Raw genomic sequence first — 21,095 nt, 5'->3', positions numbered from 1 at the left:
TGCGCTTGGGGAGGCAGACCGGCATCCTGGAAGCCTGGGGATACATTAGCTCTGCAACACTGACATCTAGTGGACTTACCACCCAAGTGCTCTCTGGAGCAGTTGTGTTTTCATCCAACGTGCTCAAACTCCCATGACCGAGTTATCCTGGTGATTGTGGATAATCCTTACCCTCCTGCGAGGGAGTTTGGACTTGTTCTTTTGAGTTGGGTCGATCTAGGGGTTTTCTACTGGGTTTTAGTTGTCACTTCTGCTGCTTTTCTTTGATTTCAAGTCGTGGTGCTTTGTTCTGTTGTTTCTTTATCCAGAACACTGCTTCTGCATAGCTCAGAGTTGGATTTAAGGATAAGAATATCAGAATATATCTTCTAAAAATGCTTACTGCTCCTGGAAATATCTCCTACTCCTGTATCACTTATGGTTCACTGGAAACCACAGTCCATTATACCAACAACTCTATGCAGAATATTCTTAGGAAGCCCGAGGTGGAGAAGGTGCTAATTACTGTACCCAAATCTCTTTCTTAGCCTCAGTGATGTGATGGGCCTAAATCAGAGGATTTTGTACTTTCTGCCTTTCTCAATAATATGTTTTCTACTTCCTCAACCTGGAAGGAACCTTTTAGTGGTACTTCTTTCTGTATGTAAACTTTGCCATCTGCCTTTCACAAATACTAAGGATGTGACCCTACTGTCAAAACTGCTGGTCATTGCCCAGAGAGAGGCTGGGTAGTTTTCCATTCACCAGTGACAACCCAATTCTACTCTGTAAGTACGTGTGGCCTGCCTCACTTGCCTTATTACAGCTTGAAGGCCCCATAAAAGGTGACTTATTTAGAGATCAAATGATAAAGGGCTAAACTGTGACTTGGACTCTGTGTGAACTACAGGGAGAGAGGGAAAGTAGGAAGTCCTCTGATGAAGAGTTGCAGGTCACATTCCTGCCCACTTCAAGACAGGAGAGGGAGGGAGATATTTTGACCAGTTCTGCTGAGGATAGCATAGACTGGAGACCAACGTGCTCCTTCAGCCAGCAACATCTGCCTGAACTGCAGTCAGTTGTGCCTGAAGTGGCACTGTTTGTTCACTGCCCTTTGTCATTGCTGTCCTCAACTCAAAATCCCAAACAGGGGTACAAACAGGCCAAATAGCTGTTATTAAGCCTTTTCTTTATGTTATTTTCCAGCTTGATCCAGGTAAAGCCTTACCTTCTCCTAATGACCTCAAAAGAAAGATTCTCATAAAGAATAAAAGGCTGAAACCTGAAGTAGAAAAAAGTAAGTAAAGCTTGACAGGTATTAGGTTAAGTAAAAGTCCAGATGGATACAAATAGACTCTGTTATTAACATTTCCAAATTGCTTGTACTTTAGTGTTGGAGGAATAGGAATTAATGATGTGTAAATGACACTTTATTTGCACTTGTGTCTCACACGAGTGTCAGAGCCTAGGCCTTGATATCAGCATGTAGCAAAAGCATAGATAGACATAGAAATGTAATCCTGGGACTTTTATCAGATTGCTGGTCGAGCTGAAATGTAACACAGATAGAATCTCTTGTAAATTCTGCCTACACTGGTATGTTTGCATTGCTGTGTTTCTCCAGGATAAACATAACATGAAATGGAATTTCCAATTGCTCCTCTTGCTGTTGTTGCCAGTTCTGATATTAATCTTCTTTTAGTCATAATAATGTTGCTGTATTGCTTTCCACCCTGGCTGTAGAGATAAGCTGGGGTCCTTCTCCATTCAAAGACAAACGTACAGACCTTCCACTGCCTTCAGTCATACATGATTATCTCTGTACTGTCTTAACTGAAATGCACATGGCAACACAATTGAAAAATCTAAGCATTTGGCTGCCATTTGCATGGATCAAGCACCAAAGAGATAGCTATCTCTTTACTCTCTGAAGAAGTGTAATACGCTTGCTCCAAGACCTTTGAGATCTGGGGTAATATTTTTCTGCGGTGAGCTTTGAATACAGCCCTTATGGATCACTTTCCAGATCTGGCAACAGTGTATGTCTAGTGGTGCTCCTGGTCTGCACAATGTTATTGCTAACTGAAAACTTAGAGAACCCATGAAAGAAAAGCAGCTCTTGGGGTCACTGAAATAATTTTGTGACCGTTCTCATGTATTTCTTTGTGCCACAGACTGTTCATGTCGTAGCTAACTTTTCTTTTACTTATTGCAGAACAGCTTGATGCTCTGAAAAAGATGATGGAAGCTGGGGAAACTGCTGCTCCTGTAAATATCCTAGAGGATGATAATGAAGAAGAAATAGAAAGCGGTGAGGATTTCATAGAGAAGGGCTCTCAGACATTGCCTGTGGTAAATCAGTAGGCTGGCAGCAACAGCTAGCGTGCGTGTTACCCGTGTGTCCGTGGTCTGTGGCAGCAACAGTAAGTCTGGACTCAGTGCAGGGTCATTTATACAGACCTCCAGGCTTAGTGTCTCTTCTCAAATACAAACCACAGCTTCTACTGGCTGTGGCAGGCTGTGGTAGGCATGTGAGCTCAGTTGGTGGTACGAGTGGTGATTTTCACTTACTGTCTAGAAGTCACGTTGAATCGGGAACCAATTCAGATTTTCACAGTTCTCATTCAGTTCTCAGAGAGAATGAAAGCTGTGGTCTTTATAAACAGTTTTTGTTACCCTTTTTAAAATCTCAGCATCAGATTGGGTTATTGCATTATACTTTATAAGGATAAAGTGAGTAGAGTCTTGCATCTGGAAAAGAGTAACACCATGAACCAGTACAGGTTGGGGAATGAACTGTTGCAGAGTAGTGTAGAGGAAAGGGACCTGGGGGTATTGGTGGACAGCAGGATGAGCATGAGCCAACAATGTGCCCTTGTGGCCAAGAAGGCCAATGGCATCCTGGGGTGGATTAGAAGGGCTGTGGACAGTAGGTCGAGAGAGATTCTCCTCCCCCTCTGCCCTCGTGAGACCACATCTGGAATATTGTGTCCGGTTCTGGGCCCCTCAGTTCAAGAAGGACAGGGACCTGCTGGAGAGAGTTTAGTGCAGGGCCACAATGATGATGGAGTGGAGCATCTCCCGTGTGATAAAAGGCTGAAGGAACTGAGGCTGTTTAGCTTGGATAAGTGGACACTGAGGGGTGACCTCATTAATGTTTACAAATACATAAAGGGTGGGTGTCAGGAGGATGGAACCAGGCTGTGCTCAGTGATGGCCAATGACAGGACAAGGGGCAACAGGCACAAACTGGAACAGAAGAGATTCCAAAGAAACACAAGGAAAATTTCTTCCCTGTTGAGGTGAGGGAGCACTGGAAGGGGCTGCCCAGATGGGCTGTGGAGTCTCCTTCTCTGGAGATATTCCAAACCCACCTGGACGAGTTCCTGTGTGACCTACTCTAGGTGGTCCTGCTCTGGCAGAGGAGTTGGACTGGATGATCTTTTGAGGCCTCTTCCAACCCTTGAGATTCTGTGATTCTGTGTTAAAATGAGGGACAGGATTTTTCTCACCAAATTTCATATATCTTCAGTGTAAACACGTAGATCTGAGCCAGTGATGTGGAATGTGTTTATGGCCAACAGAGAAAGAATAGACACATCTAGGGTGTGATTCATCTTGTCTGTTTTGAACTTCCAGCTTCAGAAGAGCTAAATGATGGCATTACCTGCAAGGGCCTGAGCCAAGGTACTGGCCTGTGACCCACATCATACGGGATGTCTCAGCTTTAGCCTGCCCCTTGGTCCTCTCCATTGTCACTGTTCAGGGTTTTTTTTCTTGCTAGCACAAAGCCACTGCTGTTGCAGTCAGTAGAGGTCCTCACGAGAAATATTTTTGGATCCAAATCTTGGTATCTATCCTTGCAATGCTAAAAAAGACTGAAGTACAATAGTCTTTTTGAGAGGCTTCTCAGTATCTTTCCTCAGGGAGCACAGAGGAGATTGTGTGGTTTTGCAGGTTGATTTCCATTGCAATGTTTCTTTTCAGTAGTGTTCTTATTGTACTATTACTAATTATGTGCTAGACTACCAAGAGGCTCAAATAAGTAATTACTGTTTAAATGCAACTGGATAATGGGATTAATGGTTTTGTGTTTGTAAGAGGCCTTTTTTGCTTCTTTGAGTACAGCAAGTTCTAGCAGAAAATCACCTTTAAAGCAAATGAAAGGGATTCCCTATAGAAAGGGCATATAAAAAGTCAATAACAATGCACATGGGAAGCCCGAGCACCAGAAACTTGTTACATCTTTGTTTGAAGAACTTTGCCTTCATTTCTCATCATTTCCCTGAGCCTGTTGGGTTTTTTTTTTACACTTTTCTTCAGCAAATTACCAATTCCTTCAAAAATACAGTAAATACAATTTCTATCTCTAGTCATGTCAAAGCTGGAAGAATCTCAGCCACTAGCTGTAATTTACTACTAATGCTTGGAAGTCTAATCCCCTGGATTTTATTTCATTCTTTTTTTAAAATGTCACCAAACCTGTGTAATCTACTGTCATTTATTTCCTGTCTGACATAAACCCAACAGTTGCTGTGTTTTTTACGTTGATCCTTTTCTTGTTCTGTGCAGCTGACCAGGAAGAAGAAGCTCATCCTGAGTACAAATTTGGAAGTGACCTTACTGTAGATGATTACAGTCAAAAAGAAGCTGTTGCCATCAGTGTCAAAAAGGTGAGAGTGCTTATTATATATATATATATGTGTGTGTGTGTGTGTATATATGTATTTCTTTGGAAGCTTTCCATGGATGTGGGTGTAAAAGACACTGTTTTGTGGAAGCATCTCAGTATCTAGTGTCAGAAGAGTCAAACCCAAGATCTTCACCAGCTTCCTAACCTTGAGGTTCATGAGAGGGCAAAATTTTGTAGCTGACAAGAATCTCTGCTTGCTCAGGTAGAATACTCTTTAGGAAAAGGAATTAGTATGTAGGGGGAAAGTATGCAAGGGGAGAATTTGATCAAAGCTACCAACTAAAGGCCTGCTCCTGCCTCTGATATTTTACTTTGCATATGAGTTGCAGAGCCCTAACATGAGGTGAACTATCAGCTTCATTATTCAACAGTAGGGGTTTTTTTCAAGGCTGCATCCTGTGTCTTCCTTACAGGGATTCTCTGGGCCATTTTTTATCATTAACTCTTAGGGGAGATTCTCCTTTCCACCTATAGCGATGAAGACAAAACAGGACAGCGATTCCTCAGTGGGGGTGGTATGGCAGTGGGGCTGTAGCAGAGAGCCAGCTGGCAGTCAGGGAAAGCGTCCCCTTTATCCCACTCGTACCTGATTGAGTACAGTTGATCAGTCTGTGTTCAATAACTTGTATATTACTTGACAGTAATTAGATACAGACTATTGGAATTAAAAAGTAAGCACTGAAAGCATTACTGCTGCTTGCTATAGAAAAAAACCCCACACGGGAATGCTAAGGTACCTTATCAGATCATGCTCCTCTGTCACTCAAGGATTTTGGCCACTCCTCTCCTGCCTGACTACCTTTGGATCTTACTTCACACAGAATATATAGGTATGGAATGTCTTTCATAGCACAGGTTGCCATTGGCAGTATGTCTCTAGCAGTACCACAGAGACATCTGAGCTGCCTTCTTGGTACCTCTTCCGAGTCAATATCTTTGTTTCTTCAGGACTTTTATGAATCCTCCCACTGAAATATCATTTAATTCTTTGCTCTAGGGCTAGTTTCACTTACTAAGTCAGCTGGTCCTTAAGTACCTGAGTGTGTTGGGCTTTGGTTGTCGTTCCTTGTTTGGTTTTGCGTTTTCAGATTAGTCACTCATGCTGAGCATATGCCCTTGGGGAACATCTCTGCTTCTCTGCCGATCAGGGACTTGATCTTTATTCTTTAGGAATGTACATTTGGTGCCAAGTCAATGTTTATCTGCCTGAGATTCTCAGTAGTGGCAGCTTGTAATCGAAGACAGACAGCAGGCTGTCCCGTTGCAAATAACATCTCCAGATAGGCCATTGCCAAATGGGGTCATTTAAAGCACAATTTACAGCAATCTTAAACCTGAAGTTTTCAGAGCCTGGGCAGTTTGCATATCCAGATCAGATGATCTGTTATGTTGTCTGGGTGTGTCGTTCTTTCTCTCTTCTTTGAAATTTCCTGTCCCCAGCATCTACTGATAACACCGGTTTGGACAGAACTGTCTGACATCCTCCCTCCTATTCCCATTGCTAGCCAGCTATTGAAATTCACATCTTGTCTACCCAAATATGAAAGAAACTGCAACTTTTTGCAAGTGTGTGGAGCAGATGAGCCTATGCATAGGAAGGTGGAAAAGGATGCACTTCTGGCTAAATGCATTAAGTTTTTGAGGATTTTTTTTCCTTACTGTTGAGTGTTTTCTATTGCTTTTTCTTTGGGTAATGATTATATTTTTTTCCCTTAGGCTGTTGAAGATTCTGAGCAAGAAAACAATAAAAAGGTGACACACAGGATGTTCTGTAGTTTATTTTATTGCTTTACATATGACATTACCATACATTCTTAGCAGTTTGCCAATTTGATGCTCAGTTTCAATACACCTACAGAATACTTTTGAAACTGACTCTACTCCCTTTTGTCTTCTAGGGTATCTTCTGCTGTATTTTATCAAATGTCATGCACTGGGAAGCAACATTTCTTTGAATGGTGTTAAGATATATCATCCCCGCTTCTTTCCGTGCCACCCCCCCCCTTCCCTAACTCCAACTGCACTTGGTTTTCCTCTCACTTTTTCTTCCCTTTGCTTTCCTTTGGACTAATGCATTTCTCTTCTCCCAGAAATCTCTGTTGTAAGACTATTCCCACCTCTTTCTGCCCTCCTTCTCTCATTAAAGCTGCCCCTGTTCCTAACCACACTGTTTTCAGCCTGTGTCATTTCCTAAGTGGGTTCCGCTTCTTTTCTTGACGGGTGGGGAGGTGACATCAGCTTTCCCCAACTGTTTTCTCCAGCCTCTAAAAAGGTCATGTGCTTTTATAACCATTCCTTTGTTTCCTTAGGCTTTAAGAAGCATTCCATCCTTACCCCTCTCTAATTCATAAAGTTATGAACGCTGCAGAGAATAGCAGCACATTTAATCTAAAAACTAGGGGTCTGCAAATAAATAACATGAAATCAATGACCAGTAGATTGTCTTAGAACATTGTCTTAGGACTGTGTCAGTAATGCAGTCATACAGCTATAGGCTGTAGCACCGAGGCATGCATAATCCCCTTTGACTTCATTTTCACTGTGATTCATTACTTAGACATTTATGGATCAAGGTAGTAAAATATGATCAGCAATTCTCAGCAGTCAGCAAGATGCACATTAAAGGAGCCTGGTTTTTAGAAGGTGGTTGCTGAATTGTTGGCTTTCCAAAAATGAAGACACTGTGAAGGACTGGTTCATTTAAAGAGATTTGGTTTGAATTTAATATGAACCCTATTGACCAATGTTGATCTAGTTAAAAAAAAGCCTTTGTTCTTCTAATAAAGGGATGTACCATTTGGCATATTTAGGGAATGGATCTGTGAACCCTCAATATGTAGACTCCTAAAAAGCAGTTGGATTGAGCCCTGGTATCAACATTAACATATGGTATCAGTGTGATTTCCTGGGTCACTGCAAGTTTAATTCAGTCTAAAATGCACATAAAATAATGTGTACTTGGACACATTCTTATAACTCAGCTGTTCTGTGCAGACAGAAAATGATGTTCCTTGTGACCATAATCGCCTTACCGTACAAAGGCATAAATTGTTTCACTTCACATCATTTATTGAAATCCTTCTGCACTATGTGGCAGATAGAGGCAGATGCCCATAACACTGCCAAGTAGTTTCACGTTTCCTTTACTCTCACATGTCCTGAGTAAATGAGTTGCAGTAGTGTGGGTTCTGTGTACTGAATAATTCTTCTGTGAGAAAAAGGGATTCACGGTGCTTCCTTGTGCAATAACCAAGGAGAGTTTTCTGACAAGCACAAGTTGCATTCTGTAAATAAAAAGCCATGATGCAAGAATTTTTGACTCTACTTTGTAGTTCTTTGCAAAAGTTCACTGTCAGTCTACAGTAGGTTAGATTTTTTGGTTCCCCCATAGGAGAACTGGTGAAAATGTTTGTAGGAAAAATGCCGTGAACCATAAGCCTTGTGGATGTGAGTGAGAAGAATGTGTTTCAGGCTGCTGTAGGGAAAGGAAGAACTTGGGCAGATAGATCCACATGAGAAACACTTCCTATTGTGGGTTTCCAGCAGTTGAGACACACATAAAAAACTTTGGAAGTTCAGTTCTAATGCATCTTTATGTGAAGGATGGATTCTGGTTTTTATCTGTTAAAGTAGCTCAGAGTACAAGAACTGTGTCTCCTGTTGGTCTTTTGACATCTTTTTGTCCAGTGAAGGTTATAATCCTTGTATTTTAGTCTGATTTTATTAGTAGAGATTAGCACTTGAACCTATTTGTGTTTTGATGCTGAGAAAGTTGCAGTCAGTAGCAAACACGCATTACCCCCCCAAGTTGCTCTCTGAAAACGTGTCTTAAATTGCAAGTCCTAGGAGTTTATTTGATAAGGATAGATGATTATCTCCCACTGTTGTTCAGTCTGTTGTAATATTTATCATTTCTCCCAAAATTATCCTACTAACATCATATACTATTTGCCCACTGCTTAGGAGCTTTCCTATCATCAGTCCTCTTGCATGTATCCTGTAACATTGAGAGCATTTGCATATATCAGTGAGAAAATAAGTCTGAATTGGTGACAGTTCCCACTTTCCTTGTATCAGTTTGCACTTCCTTTAACGTTCTGCAGCTTTGAGTAGAATTTTATATCACATTTGCAAGTTCCAACAGTAGTGTTTGCACACAGAAGTACTGATTATTCTCTTTTAATGTGTTTTCAGGGTTTAGTAACTGTGGAAGACGAACAAGCGTGGATGGCATCTTACAAATATGTAGGTGCCACAACCAATATACATCCCTATTTATCAACAATGGTCAACTATGCTCAACCTGTAAAATTTCAAGGTTTCGATGTAGCAGAAGGTAACATAAAAGGTTGAATGAAATAAAAGTATTTGTCTGCTTATTCTAGGTAGTTTTTTAACCTCTACATTTCCTGAGTTTCAAAAAGAAAGACTTTTGTAACCTAGTGATCAGCAGCAGAGTTTTTTTAGATCTCTGTTTCATGGAGTGTAAACTTAGCATGCTATTCTGTTGATCATCCACAGGGAGTCACTGAGTTACTGGGAGAATATAGAGCTGTTGAGGTTGATTTTTTTCCAACTGAACTGCTTTTTTAAGTTCATCTTTATGTAAAGCGAGGTGAGCGTGATTGTTGCAGTAGTCAGAAGTTAGCTGGTGCTTTCAGGTTGCACACTAGACCATTTATCATGTTGTTTTACCCTATCTAGCCACAGACTGAATAATAAATTTGTCCTACACAGAGAAGGTTTTGTTGTTTTCCCAGGAAGTGAAAGAAAAAAGCAAGTCAGAAAGAGTATGAAATTTCTCTTCACTGTAGAGGGATTCTATATGTGACAGATAATGAGAAAACAAAAGGCTTTGCTATATCCTGCATTTATTTGCAATGTGTGATTTTGAACTGTGATTCATCATTACAGAAGTGGTTTAAAATGCATCTTGTCTTTTCCTTCTAGAACGTAACATTCATCATAATATGTCCTCTTTCAATGAATCGGTCGGACTGGGGTATTTGAAGACTCATGCCATTGAGTTTGTGAAGTATCCTTTCAGCTCCTCGTACCACTTCTCTACTATTGCTACAAACAAAGAAGCAGAACCTTTGTAGATTTACAGTGTTCCATGTCTATAAGGCAAAGTGAAAGTAGTTCCAAGGATGAGAAATAGTAAGATTACCCTAAGAAATGCTGAAGATACCAGGATCTGAGCATACATTTCTAGGATGGTTTTCTTTCATTTTCCTTGATGAATTATCCAGTTATAATAAACGACAAATGAGTCGGATATACCCAAAGGGAGGCCGAGTGGATTCCAGTAATTACATGCCTCAAATTTTCTGGAACGCTGGCTGCCAGATGGTCTCACTGAACTATCAGACCCCAGGTAGGCAGCAACGACCAGCGAAGCTCAGTCCTAAAGAATGGCTTGGGCAGTAACTCTCAAACAGATGCCATTGGTTTGCTTCTGGCATTTTTTGAGGAAACGAACATATGGCTCAATAATACAGTGGGGTGGAATTACAGAAGCGTAAGACAAGGAGCAATGAAAAAAAGATGTAGATAAAAGGAGAATTCTGTCCCCTTTCATGGAAAAATAATAGAGGAGCGTAGCTTCTCACATAAATGTTTTATTAATAAAAAGTGTTAATTACAGGGAAACCACCATTTTCACATACATGTCTTTGGCGCACTTGGGTGCGTGTCTTGGGAGTAAAGATGAAGGAGTGTACAAATTGAGATGGTAGAAAGTAGTGACTGAGTGCCAAATGCATTTCTAGGCCAGTTAATTCTGAAGCGTTAAAGAGTTGTGTTCAGAGTCAGAGAATGGGCTCTGAGATCCCAGGGGATGTAAATGCCTCTCCACAGCATAAACACAGGAGGTGTGTTGTTGCAATTCAGTGAAGGTGTGACTATGACTAATAGAGTAGGGCTTTCTGAAAAATTAATCTAGGAATGTCTTCAGCATATATGTACCAGGCCAGATTTTCCATTTGCCTTTTCTAGCTGTGGTAATGCTTTTGTGCTTCCCCACTCCTTGCCCTGAAAGGTGTCTCTAGTACTGCACACACTGCTCATGGTCACCCCCTGATTTCTGTTCTGCAAAGCTTTGCACTGATTTCACTGGCTGAGGAAGCAAGAGAAAGCTGCACTGGGATACAGTCCTTGTACAGCAGATATGCAGATGCTTTTAATGTTGAAACTAAGCAATGCTGCTCTGATCAAAGAACTGTAGGGGTTGGAAGGGACCTTTAGAGATGATCCAGTCCAACCCCCCTGCAGAAGCAGGGTCACCTAGATCAGGTCGCATAGGAACATGTCCAGGTGGGTCTTGAAGACCTCCAAGGAAGGAGCCTCCACACCCCCTCTGGGCAGCCTGTGCCAGGGCTCCCTCACCTCAACAGGGAAAGAGTTTTTTTTACATTTAAGTGGAACTTTTTGTGTTCCAGCTTCATCCCATTACCCCTTGTCCTGTTAATATCTACTATAGAAAGGAGGGATGTCCCAACCTCCTGACACCCACCCTTTAGATATTTATAAATGTTAATAAGATCTCCCCTCAGTCTCCTCCAGACTAAACAGCCCCAGGTCCCGCAGCCTTTCCTCGTATGAAAGATGTTCTATACCCTTGATCATCTTGGTGGCCCTGCGCTGGACTCTCTCCAGCACTTCCCTGTCCCTCTTGAGCTGAGGAGCCCAGAACTGGACACAGGACTCCAGATGAGGCCTCACCAAGGCAGAGTAGAGGGGGAGAAGAACCTCCCTCGACCTGCTGGCCACACTGTTCTTGATGCACCCCAGAATGGCATTGGGGGGGTGTATTTTGTTCAATTAAGCCCATAGAAAACCAGTACAATATTAATCTCACTGTCTTTAAGCCATCTGGATACAGGCAGCTTCAGCAGAGGTAGTTGTCTCTAGCCTTGTAGAGAAATACATACTTCTGGGATGTCTCATCTAGTATATGGTATAGGCTGTTTTCTAAGCACAGCATAGACTTCAGATGGGTTGATAAACTTAGACTACAGATGGGTTGATGAAGCCGTTAACCACAGTGAAGAAATCTGAAGTTTCCTTTTCTCTCTTAGATTTGTGTGTGTGTTTTATATGTGTTAAACGTAATTCTCATTGAAACCATTCTGCACAAATAGCCTTTTTTCTTTTCTGCAAAGATCTGCATGATCTACATTATTCAGAAGCAAAGGTAGTAACATTTTTCTCTCTCTTGACAGATTTAGCAATGCAGTTAAATCAAGGGAAGTTTGAATACAACGGATCATGCGGGTGAGTGAGACAGGTGAAACTGTCGCCAGTGTGTAGCAGAATGCTTTAATAGGGTTTGATAAAGTTTTGTCACTGTCAATTTTCTGTTACAACAGAAAACCAGGATGCTGGTGAAGAGTAGAAATTAGCAGCACTCAGGGAGAATTATCCCTTGCAAGGAGGTATTCTGATGAACATGTGCTTTAATTCTGCCCAGTTTTTGAAGATGAGGTAGAAAAGGCTTTGTGTGCAAATTATGAAGATCATTAATACCATACACAGTTATCTAAATACACCTTGAGCTTCTGTTCTCTATCTTTCTTTGAAGATATGCCTCAGAATGGAGATTCATTGCACACTACACGTAATATCCACGTTTACAAGGACAGGTTGAGTCTTAATACATAGGGAACATTTTTTTATCTGTGTACTTTAGAGAGCAGATTTCACAGAGAATAGTGAAGTGTTTCATCTCACTAAGTTCTTCCTCATGACTGTTGCATGAAAAGGGATGCTGAAGTGATGTTGCCAGATTTTTCCCAAATGTTGGGCTTATCTCTTCATAAGATAGACCAACCATTAACATCAAGAGAAAGGAGAAGTTTGGTGCATTACAGGAAATGACAGTCCAGAAACACGTTAACAGCTGGAAACCCATCCTGAGAAAAAACAACTCTTACTAATACAAATCTTATTCAGAAAGAGCATCTGAATAGATGGAAGTTAGTAAAATTCCTCATCTGCAGAACGGGCAACATAATACTTTGCCATGCCATGCAACTTGATTGCAGTTGTGAACTCTTTAGGTAGAGGCTCTTGGGTTTGCCAAGGTGCAGTTTCTGGTCGTGTCAGTCAGAATAACAAAAATAGAAGAAACAAAGCTCTTGTGTGTGTGTGGTGGAATGTCGTTCCTTCTTGTCTGACTCACAAGTTCAGCAAAGAGCACCTATTTGCTCTTGCCAAATCCTCTGAAGGGCAGACATCATTGTCAACTAGATTCCTTGCCTCTTCTGTCAATCTTCTGGTATTACAGTAACCTAGTGGTAACAGTTTGATATGCATTGTAAGTACGATGCTGTTTCAGTCACAGGAAACACTCAGGGCAATGGAAACAAAAAGTTAATGTTTCCTCCTGCCTGTACTACTTCTTTCTCCAATTTACAGTCTCCATGCTGGTGAAACACAATCAAGTCACTGTAGCTTCAGCATTTTTTATTTCAGCAGACTGGAAGCAGAGGATGTTTCTGATAGTTCCCTACTGCCTGCTTTAATAAAATAGTAAGAAATCACACACATTTATAATTGAGGAAAACACAGAACATTGCTTTCATAAGCAGAAATATCACATTAGGATAAAAATAGAGAAAACATTGACATTGTTTCCACTGGAATTTTTCCAGTATTTTTTAATTACTCCTGACTTCTGTCTAGGCCTTTACAACATTGTATACCAGGGATTCACTAGAGAGACTAAAGGTGGATAGAAAATGATCTTCTAGCAGCTGGTGTCTGTCATGGCTGCAGAATTAGTAAGGTGACTCCAGTGACACATTTTCTTCCACCCATGGAAGAGAACCTCTGTCGTGTAGCAGCACATTTCTATGATCAACTGCTGTTTCATTTTGATGGCAGAATCCCTGGGTTTTGATTCATCAGAGCACGTATGGGCTTCATTGATATGTTGATCCAGTGTATAGTCCTCAGGGATGCATTGTAAGTGTTATGATGGTAGTACCTTTTATGCTACTATAATTAACAATCTGTCAGCACTGACATTATCAGCTGTTTCCCCCGGGGTTTTAGAACTCAGATGAAAAAATTAGCTTCCAACTGAAATTTATGGTGTGAGTCTTAACTCTGTGGAACTGCATCACTGAAAGGAATTAAAGCCCTCTGTATTTTTCCAAAGTGTTAAAGAATTAAAACAAATTAAAGCATCTACTTTCTATTTTGTGATCACTCACTGTATTTTAAAGATATATTGTTATTTTGAAATGTCCTTGATAATATTAAATTTCTTTTCATCTTAAAATCTAGGGTTGATTTCATCTCTCAGTAGCTGATAATTCAAAACTAAGATGAACATTTATCTGTATTCTCGACAACCATATTTCCCTTTACTTCCCTACACTTGCAGCTAGAATGATACTCTGTATGTTACAGACCTGTGGAGTTTGTTGTTTAAAGCTAGAACATCCATTTTCTTTGTATTTAATGCAAATTTGTCTTCCACACAAGAACAATTTTCTTCTTTTTTCTTGAAATAAGGTATCTACTTAAACCAGATTTCATGCGACGACCAGATCGAACGTTTGACCCTTTCTCTGAAACTCCTGTAGATGGTGTCATTGCTGCAACATGTTCTGTACAGGTAAAACAGCAACAGACAGACTTCTGTCATCTTATCACATCCAAAATCCCCTGTAAACATCAATACGAGTAGGATGTGTACAGAAAATGAATTTGGATCTCGTGGATTTCATCAAATTGTTTCCATTGTTGTTGTTTTTGTGATGACTGGCTCGGACATCTGTGTTTGATTCATCTGAGGGTAACACCACAGAATTAGAAATGGTTTGTTAATTATACGTTATCACTGAATTTTAACCTCCTTGTGCTCTTTTTGAATTACATCAGCCCTCACAAATGAATGAATGAGTGAAGTTAATTTGTGTGGACAGCATGAAATCATGCAAACATCACTTGTCACCACAGAGCGAGGAGGAATATGGGCACACACAGACAAGACATAGAGGTCCTTACTTTACTGAGGAGTAAAAAAGTCCATAAAACGTCTGCTGTAGTTCTACAGCATGACTAGATCTCACTTTTTGAAGGGAGACTGACAACTGTGAAACCTATTTTGTGACTTGGCACTACTCTTTCTGCTGAAATACGCACAGTTTAACAAAAGACATAAGCTTTCACCTATCACTTTCGACATGCAGCGTGGTAATTTCAGACTCTCTGACCAAGAGTTCATTGTACATTCTAGATATTTATCTAAGCTTCATTTGCACCTTCAGAAGAACAAAAACTTGTGATTTATGTTGTTTTTCTTTAATGTTAATGGCAGCACAGTCTCTCCAAGAAGGAAGTGGAATCTGGTGGTAAGAACATGAGTGCTAAGTGCCATTAGAGATAGTTATTAAATCATGTCTTTTACCACCAGTGTGACTAAAACTCACTTTAAAAAGGGATATAAACTTTGTTACAAAAGAGTTGAGTGGACTGATACCAGTGATGGTAGCCCCTCAGCCACAAGTCTTAATATACATAACAATACAGAGGAGTCGTGGGTTCTATCATTTGCTTGCTTTTCAATTATCCTGCATTTCCTAGACATGTGATATAGAGTTAGACTGATATATGATTCATTTAAAACCCTTACCCAAGTAAAAGCAGAGCAATAGCTTCCTTTCACATCTTTGTAGTCAGGACTGTAATAGATGAGACTCCTTCTGAACAGAAAGTTTGAAGTTGCAGAGTTAACAGTGCCCAATCTGGTTGTTCCATTTGATGTTCTTTAGTAACATAGTGAAAGCATCAGTGAGACTGAGTGACTGTTCGTACCATAGCAGAGTGAGCACAATCATTTCAAATTAAGGATATATTTAAGGACTTATTGTAGAATGATAGAATGGTAGGGGTTGGAAGAGACCTTTAGAGATCATCTAGTCCAACCCCCCTGCAGAAGCAGGGTCACCTAGATCAGGTTGCATAGGAACGTTTCCAGACGGATCTTGAAGACCTTCAAGGAAGGAGCCTCCACACCCTCCCTGGGCAACCTGTGCCAGGGCTCCCTCACCTCACAGTAAACTAGTTTCTTCTTATGTTTAGAAAAAAGTGCTTCCCCAGCCTCCTAACACCCACCATTTAGATATTTGTAAATGTTAATGAGATCTCCCCTCTCCTTCAGACTAAACAGCCCCAGTTCCTGCAGCCTTTCCTCATAAGGAAGATGTTCCAATCCCCTGATCATTTTGATGTCCCTGCACTGGCCTCTCTCCAGCAGTTCTCTGTCCCTCTCCATCCGAGGAGCCCAGAAGTGGACACAGGACTCCAGATGAGGCCTCACCAGGGCAGAGTAGAGGGGGAGAAGAACCTCCCTTGACCTGCTGGCCACACTCTTTTTGATGCATCCCAGGATGCCATTGGCCTTCTTGGCCATGAGGGCACATTGCTGGCTCATATTTAGTTTATTATCAATCAGGACTCCCAGGTCTCTCTCTGCAGAGCTGCTCTCCAGCAGGTTGACCCCCAGCCTGTACTGGTGCATGGGATTGTTCCTTCCCAGGTGCAGAACAAAAGCTTTTCTAAGATAAAATATCTATTCTGTGTAAAGCATTTTTCAGGCAGCTGTCAATAGAACACCACCAATCCTTCCAGCATTCATCAAATGCTCCATCCTTTATATCACTTTATTCTCTGCTTTTTCTTACTGCTCTGTTCTCACGTTGCAGGTCATATCTGGTCAGTTCTTATCAGACAAGAAAATCGGTACCTATGTAGAAGTGGATATGTACGGTTTGCCCACGGACACGATACGGAAAGAGTTCCGAACGCGCATGGTGATGAACAACGGTCTGAACCCTGTTTACAACGAAGAATCCTTTGTGTTTCGAAAGGTAGGGTGTTTGAAAAGCACAGATTGTGGTTGCCAGCCCTTTTGCACATGAGCATCCTTGCTCGCTTCAGCCACCTCTCCTTGCTTCAATCTGACTGCTCACATTAGTTTTGCTCCCATGACAAAGGGGTTGCAGGATTCCTGTTCACTACAGTAAACAATCTAAAGCTGAAATAAGCTTTTCAGAGATTGTTTGTGGTTTGGGGTTTTTTTGACTTTGGTTTATTTTACCAATGGATAACTTTGTAGCTGTCACATGAATTTGTTTGTTTGTTTGTTTCTGTTTGGTTTTCCCTCCCCTTTGCTTCCTCTTCCTACTTGGAGGTAGCCACCTCCTCCATGGCCATGCCTGTGTTCAAGGTATGCAATCTGCTCAGAATGAGCCCCTGCTGCTGGACACCATCATTCCTTGGAGATTTCTTCTTCCCTGCCCTGGCAGTGGCTGCTATCTTTCACTGTTCCTTCAGCCCAAAGGGCAGGTGAGATACCGCATCTGAAGCTAAAGTCGATGTTATTACATGGAAAAGTCGGAAGGGTGCTGTGTTCCTTAGACGTGTTGCCAGCTCCCTCCTTCAGTAGTCCATGTGCATCATGTACCTTTTATTTTTGACAACAAAAGAAAAACAGCCCTTTTTTTTTTCACTTGGTATGGGGGATGTAAAGAGAGAGATAAGTCATCCTTGTTCATTTTTTCTCTCTCACTCTTTATGGTACTCATATATATATATATATATATATATATATATATATATTATTCCTATTTTTGTTCTGTCAGCTGGAGTTTCATGCAGACTCTATGTGTCAGCAGTGCTGTCTTGGGTAACGTCTGTTTGGCTTGCACCTGTTTTATTGTCATGCAAAACTCTCTTATATTCACAAGTGACAGACTTTGCCGAGCAGTGGTAATGCTTCATGCTTGGGTATATTACACAGATATATACCAGGGTGGATTATACATAGATCTGCTTTCTTATCCCTATAACCATTTTTTACTAGAAAGTTAGTTAATGCAAGATTTTCTGGACTCAAATATATTCTGGAATTAACATGACTTTTCTCTGTATATGCAGAGGCCCGGGGAAGATGCTTAGGTACAATGACAGGCAGTCATGCTGCCCATGGCTTCAGAGCATATGGCAAGCATCTGCTGCTTTCTGATTTCTTACATCAAAGGACCCATAAAGTACAGAACGCACAGCTTCAGTCAGAAAAGGGGGATACCTGTGTATCCTGGTGTGGTTACAGTGGACAGGGCCGATACTCCTTGTTTTATTCTGCTCTACTCTGCAATGAACAATTACAGGGCTGCACATTCTCTTGAGTAACTCCTACTGTAAATCAACCCAGAGATTCTTTTTCTTCATCTCAGGCCCGTATCATATCAGGCTTATCATTGTGATCAAGGCATACATTGATGACCATGCAGATGAGTGACATAAATGCAGCAGGAAGGATTCTTCTAGTTGAAAGGAATGAAGGCGTGAGGTTCACAGTGCTGAAAAGTCATAAGGGTGGACATGCCTACCAGGATACCATCGAACAAATTAGTGGGGAGGGAGCGATAAACTGCTTAGTCCCCACTCCTGCTCCTTAGCAAGTCTGTATCTGAGCCCATCATGTAAAGAAAGACATGCTCATCTGTGGCCTGCAGAGGAGAGATCTTACCTGCCCTATTTGGGTTACAGTGTTCTCCTCAAGCTGATGGTTAACCCTACACAGTTGTTCTCAGGTAACGTGATTGATCGTTCCTCTGTCATATTTTCTTGTGTTTATTTGAGTTAAAATAAAGCTTCAGTCATTCTACCCCAAGTTCTGTATTGTCACTCAGCTGTGTAAGGGGGATGGTGGGGTAAGTGCTGGTGTAACTTGTGCCGAGAGTGCTAAGCTATAATCAAGTAGAGCAGGACGTCTGTGAATAGCTCAGGTGGCTTTGGAGATCAAAATGTTTTATTTGGTGCTCCCTAAGACTGAAAAGTGGCAGGGACGGTCTAAGTGGAGATGCAGTTTACTTAGGTCTTCCCTTTTGTCCCATAAGTGTTTATGAGTAGAGTCGGGTAGGGAGAGAATGGGAAGATCTTTCCTAGCATAAACTGAGGCCAGCTGGCAGAGAAACTGCATCTCTCGGGCTGTCTTCTCACTGCTCAGTGCACAGAGGCAGCACCTTTGTTCCAGGGAAAGCAGGGGCTTTTCTAATTACTGTTTTGGTCAGCCCAGATGGGAGCTGACAGATGCAGATAGCTGGCAGCATCCCTGCCCACCATGTGTACCGTGTACCCTTCGTGTTGGGAGTACAGCACATCCACTTCAGCTGGCAGCAGGTCTCTCGCCCCAGCCTGCCCTTCTCTGTTAGCTTCTCCCCTTTGCAGAACCCCTAGTTCAGCCTACATCCTCATCAGCTGGTGCTTTTACACTCTTTTAATTCTTCATTGCTCTTTTGGATACATCCCAAATCCCATCTTTCTGTCAGAACTCCTGATTCAGCACTACCTACCCTTCGATTGCCACTGTATCTGTCATTTCCCATCTGGTATTTACCTGCCTTCTTATTGACATCACCAGTCTTTGATACTGAAAAAGAAATATGCAAAATGTTTAACTAGTGTAACTCTAAACTGCAAGATTTTAATGTTCTGAAATCTACCTAAAAGATTCATCTTGAAGTGTGCAGTTTGCAGGGAGTGACATCTTACAGCGATGACGATCTCATGGCATATTGAGTGAGTGGTTCAACTACGAGAGGTGAGGAGCCTGCTACTGTGTTAAGAGTCATTGAACTTCTTCATTTTATGGCTTTGCAGGTTATTCTCCCAGATCTTGCTGTCCTGAGAATAGCAGTGTATGATGACAATAATAAGTTGATTGGTCAGAGGATCCTGCCTCTGGATGGTCTGCAAGCAGGTTACCGACACATTTCCCTTCGGAACGAGGGCAACAAACCACTCTCCCTTCCAACGGTCTTCTGCAACATTGTGCTTAAAACATACGTGCCTGACGGTTTTGGAGGTGAGAGAAACCTGTATCTCGGTGTGCTGTACATCTTGAGTGTTGGTGTGGAAGTACTGGAGTGTCAGTGTGCTAGCCAGCAGCAGACAAGCAATGCTGGAGAAGTGGAAACGTTTCGTATTGGAGCTCCCTGGAATACCTGTGTCTTCAGTTCAGGAGTCAGCCTCCAGACTAAGTGCTTACCTTGGTGTTAATGATAATGAAATGTATCTGTTAAATGATAAAATAGGATGGAAAATAAGCTAATAGTAGTTATCTCAGCATGTTGACATTTTAGGAAGAATCACAGAATGGCAGGGTTGGAAGGGACCTTTAGAGATCATCCAGTCCAACCCCCCTGCAGAAGCAGGATCACCTAGATCAGGTCGCATAGGAACATGTCCAGGCAGGTCTTGAAGACCTCCAAGGAAGGAGACTCTACAAACCCTCTGGGCAGCCTGTGCCAGGGCTCCCTCACCTCAACAGGGAAAGAGTTTTTTCTTACATTTAATTTTTTGTGTTCCAGGTTCATCCCTTTACCCCTTGTCCTGTTGCTGGCTACTATAGAAAAGAGGGATGTCCCAACCTCCTGACACCCACCCTTTAGATATTTATAAATGTTAATAAGATCTCCCCTCAGTCTCCTCTTCTCCAAACTAAACAGCCCCAGGAAGAATCTTCCTTTGAGTTTTTATTTAATGACGTTTTTTTCTGACATATATTTGTAAGTTTGGCATGAGCTTTAGCTATATTGTTTGGCTTTATAGGTATAAACAACTGATGTAGAATCCAGACAAGTGTTTTTTCCAAACAAAATCACCTTTTTTTATTCTTGGGAATACTGGCATATTGTTAAAAACAGACAGTAAAATCACTCAGCATCCAAAACCTCTCTGCATTTTTCTAAGGAACACATTTAACCATATGGTTTAACTCTTTCCTGAAATGAAACTTTTAACAGTAAACCACTCAGTTAAAATATTTTCTAAAGTAGGAACACACTTCTGATTTGGGATTGATGTTTTTCTGAATGATGCCCTGCTTTTTCTAGGAGTTTCTTAGTTCAGTTTTCTGTGGTTCAAGCTGCTGAGCCTACTGGTCATGGGGAGAAGAGGTATATTGATTTTCTTTTTTAAGCTGCATTGTGCAAACTCACAAGTGAAAGGCTTGTTTTTCAAAAAGAGATTGAAAAATTAGCATTTATAAGTGTTGTGTGCAGTTCAGCACTGGTTCATCTTCTACATTGTCAGCATCTCTACAGATGTTTTATCTGATAAAGGTGGAGACATGGAAAAACATGACTAGCCCTAAGTAACACTATCATTGCAGTGAAATACTGCTAGAACGAGAGAACTGATTGTCAGAGCTTACTGTCAGTGGGGAGAAAAACAGGCTCCATGTTAGCATCAGCAAAATAACTTCCGTTCTTAGTTCTCCTCTCCCTTCCCAGGTAGTTTTAACAAATCTTGTGTATTTTTTCACATTGATAGAGAACAACAGCGTGACGAACACCTGGGAAATAACTTCAGATACTTGGGTGGAATCATTAGTATTCCGTTG

The 21,095-nt window shown here is 41.4% G+C and overlaps 1 protein-coding gene across 3 annotated transcripts in view; it reads left to right on the top strand.

The window, feature by feature from the left end:
• Positions 1-21,095, top strand: part of PLCB4 (phospholipase C beta 4) — a 194,502-nt gene that overhangs the window by 138,631 nt on the left and 34,776 nt on the right. For 2 of the 3 annotated variants that reach the window (XM_061989252.1, XM_061989251.1), the window contains 11 exons: positions 1,186-1,276; positions 2,195-2,290; positions 4,552-4,652; positions 6,389-6,424; positions 8,867-9,020; positions 9,623-9,707; positions 9,925-10,049; positions 11,896-11,947; positions 14,195-14,297; positions 16,390-16,554; positions 19,352-19,556. In XM_061989252.1, the coding sequence (XP_061845236.1) occupies positions 1,186-1,276; positions 2,195-2,290; positions 4,552-4,652; positions 6,389-6,424; positions 8,867-9,020; positions 9,623-9,707; positions 9,925-10,049; positions 11,896-11,947; positions 14,195-14,297; positions 16,390-16,554; positions 19,352-19,556 (1,213 nt within the window). The remainder of the gene's footprint in view (positions 1-1,185; positions 1,277-2,194; positions 2,291-4,551; positions 4,653-6,388; positions 6,425-8,866; positions 9,021-9,622; positions 9,708-9,924; positions 10,050-11,895; positions 11,948-14,194; positions 14,298-16,389; positions 16,555-19,351; positions 19,557-21,095) is intronic. The other variant, XM_061989253.1, reaches the window with a different exon arrangement.

The sequence above is a fragment of the Colius striatus genome, chromosome 2, assembly GCF_028858725.1.
Source record: "Colius striatus isolate bColStr4 chromosome 2, bColStr4.1.hap1, whole genome shotgun sequence".
Classification (NCBI taxonomy): Eukaryota; Metazoa; Chordata; class Aves; order Coliiformes; family Coliidae; genus Colius; species Colius striatus.
This window is presented reverse-complemented; position numbering and strand designations above follow the sequence as displayed.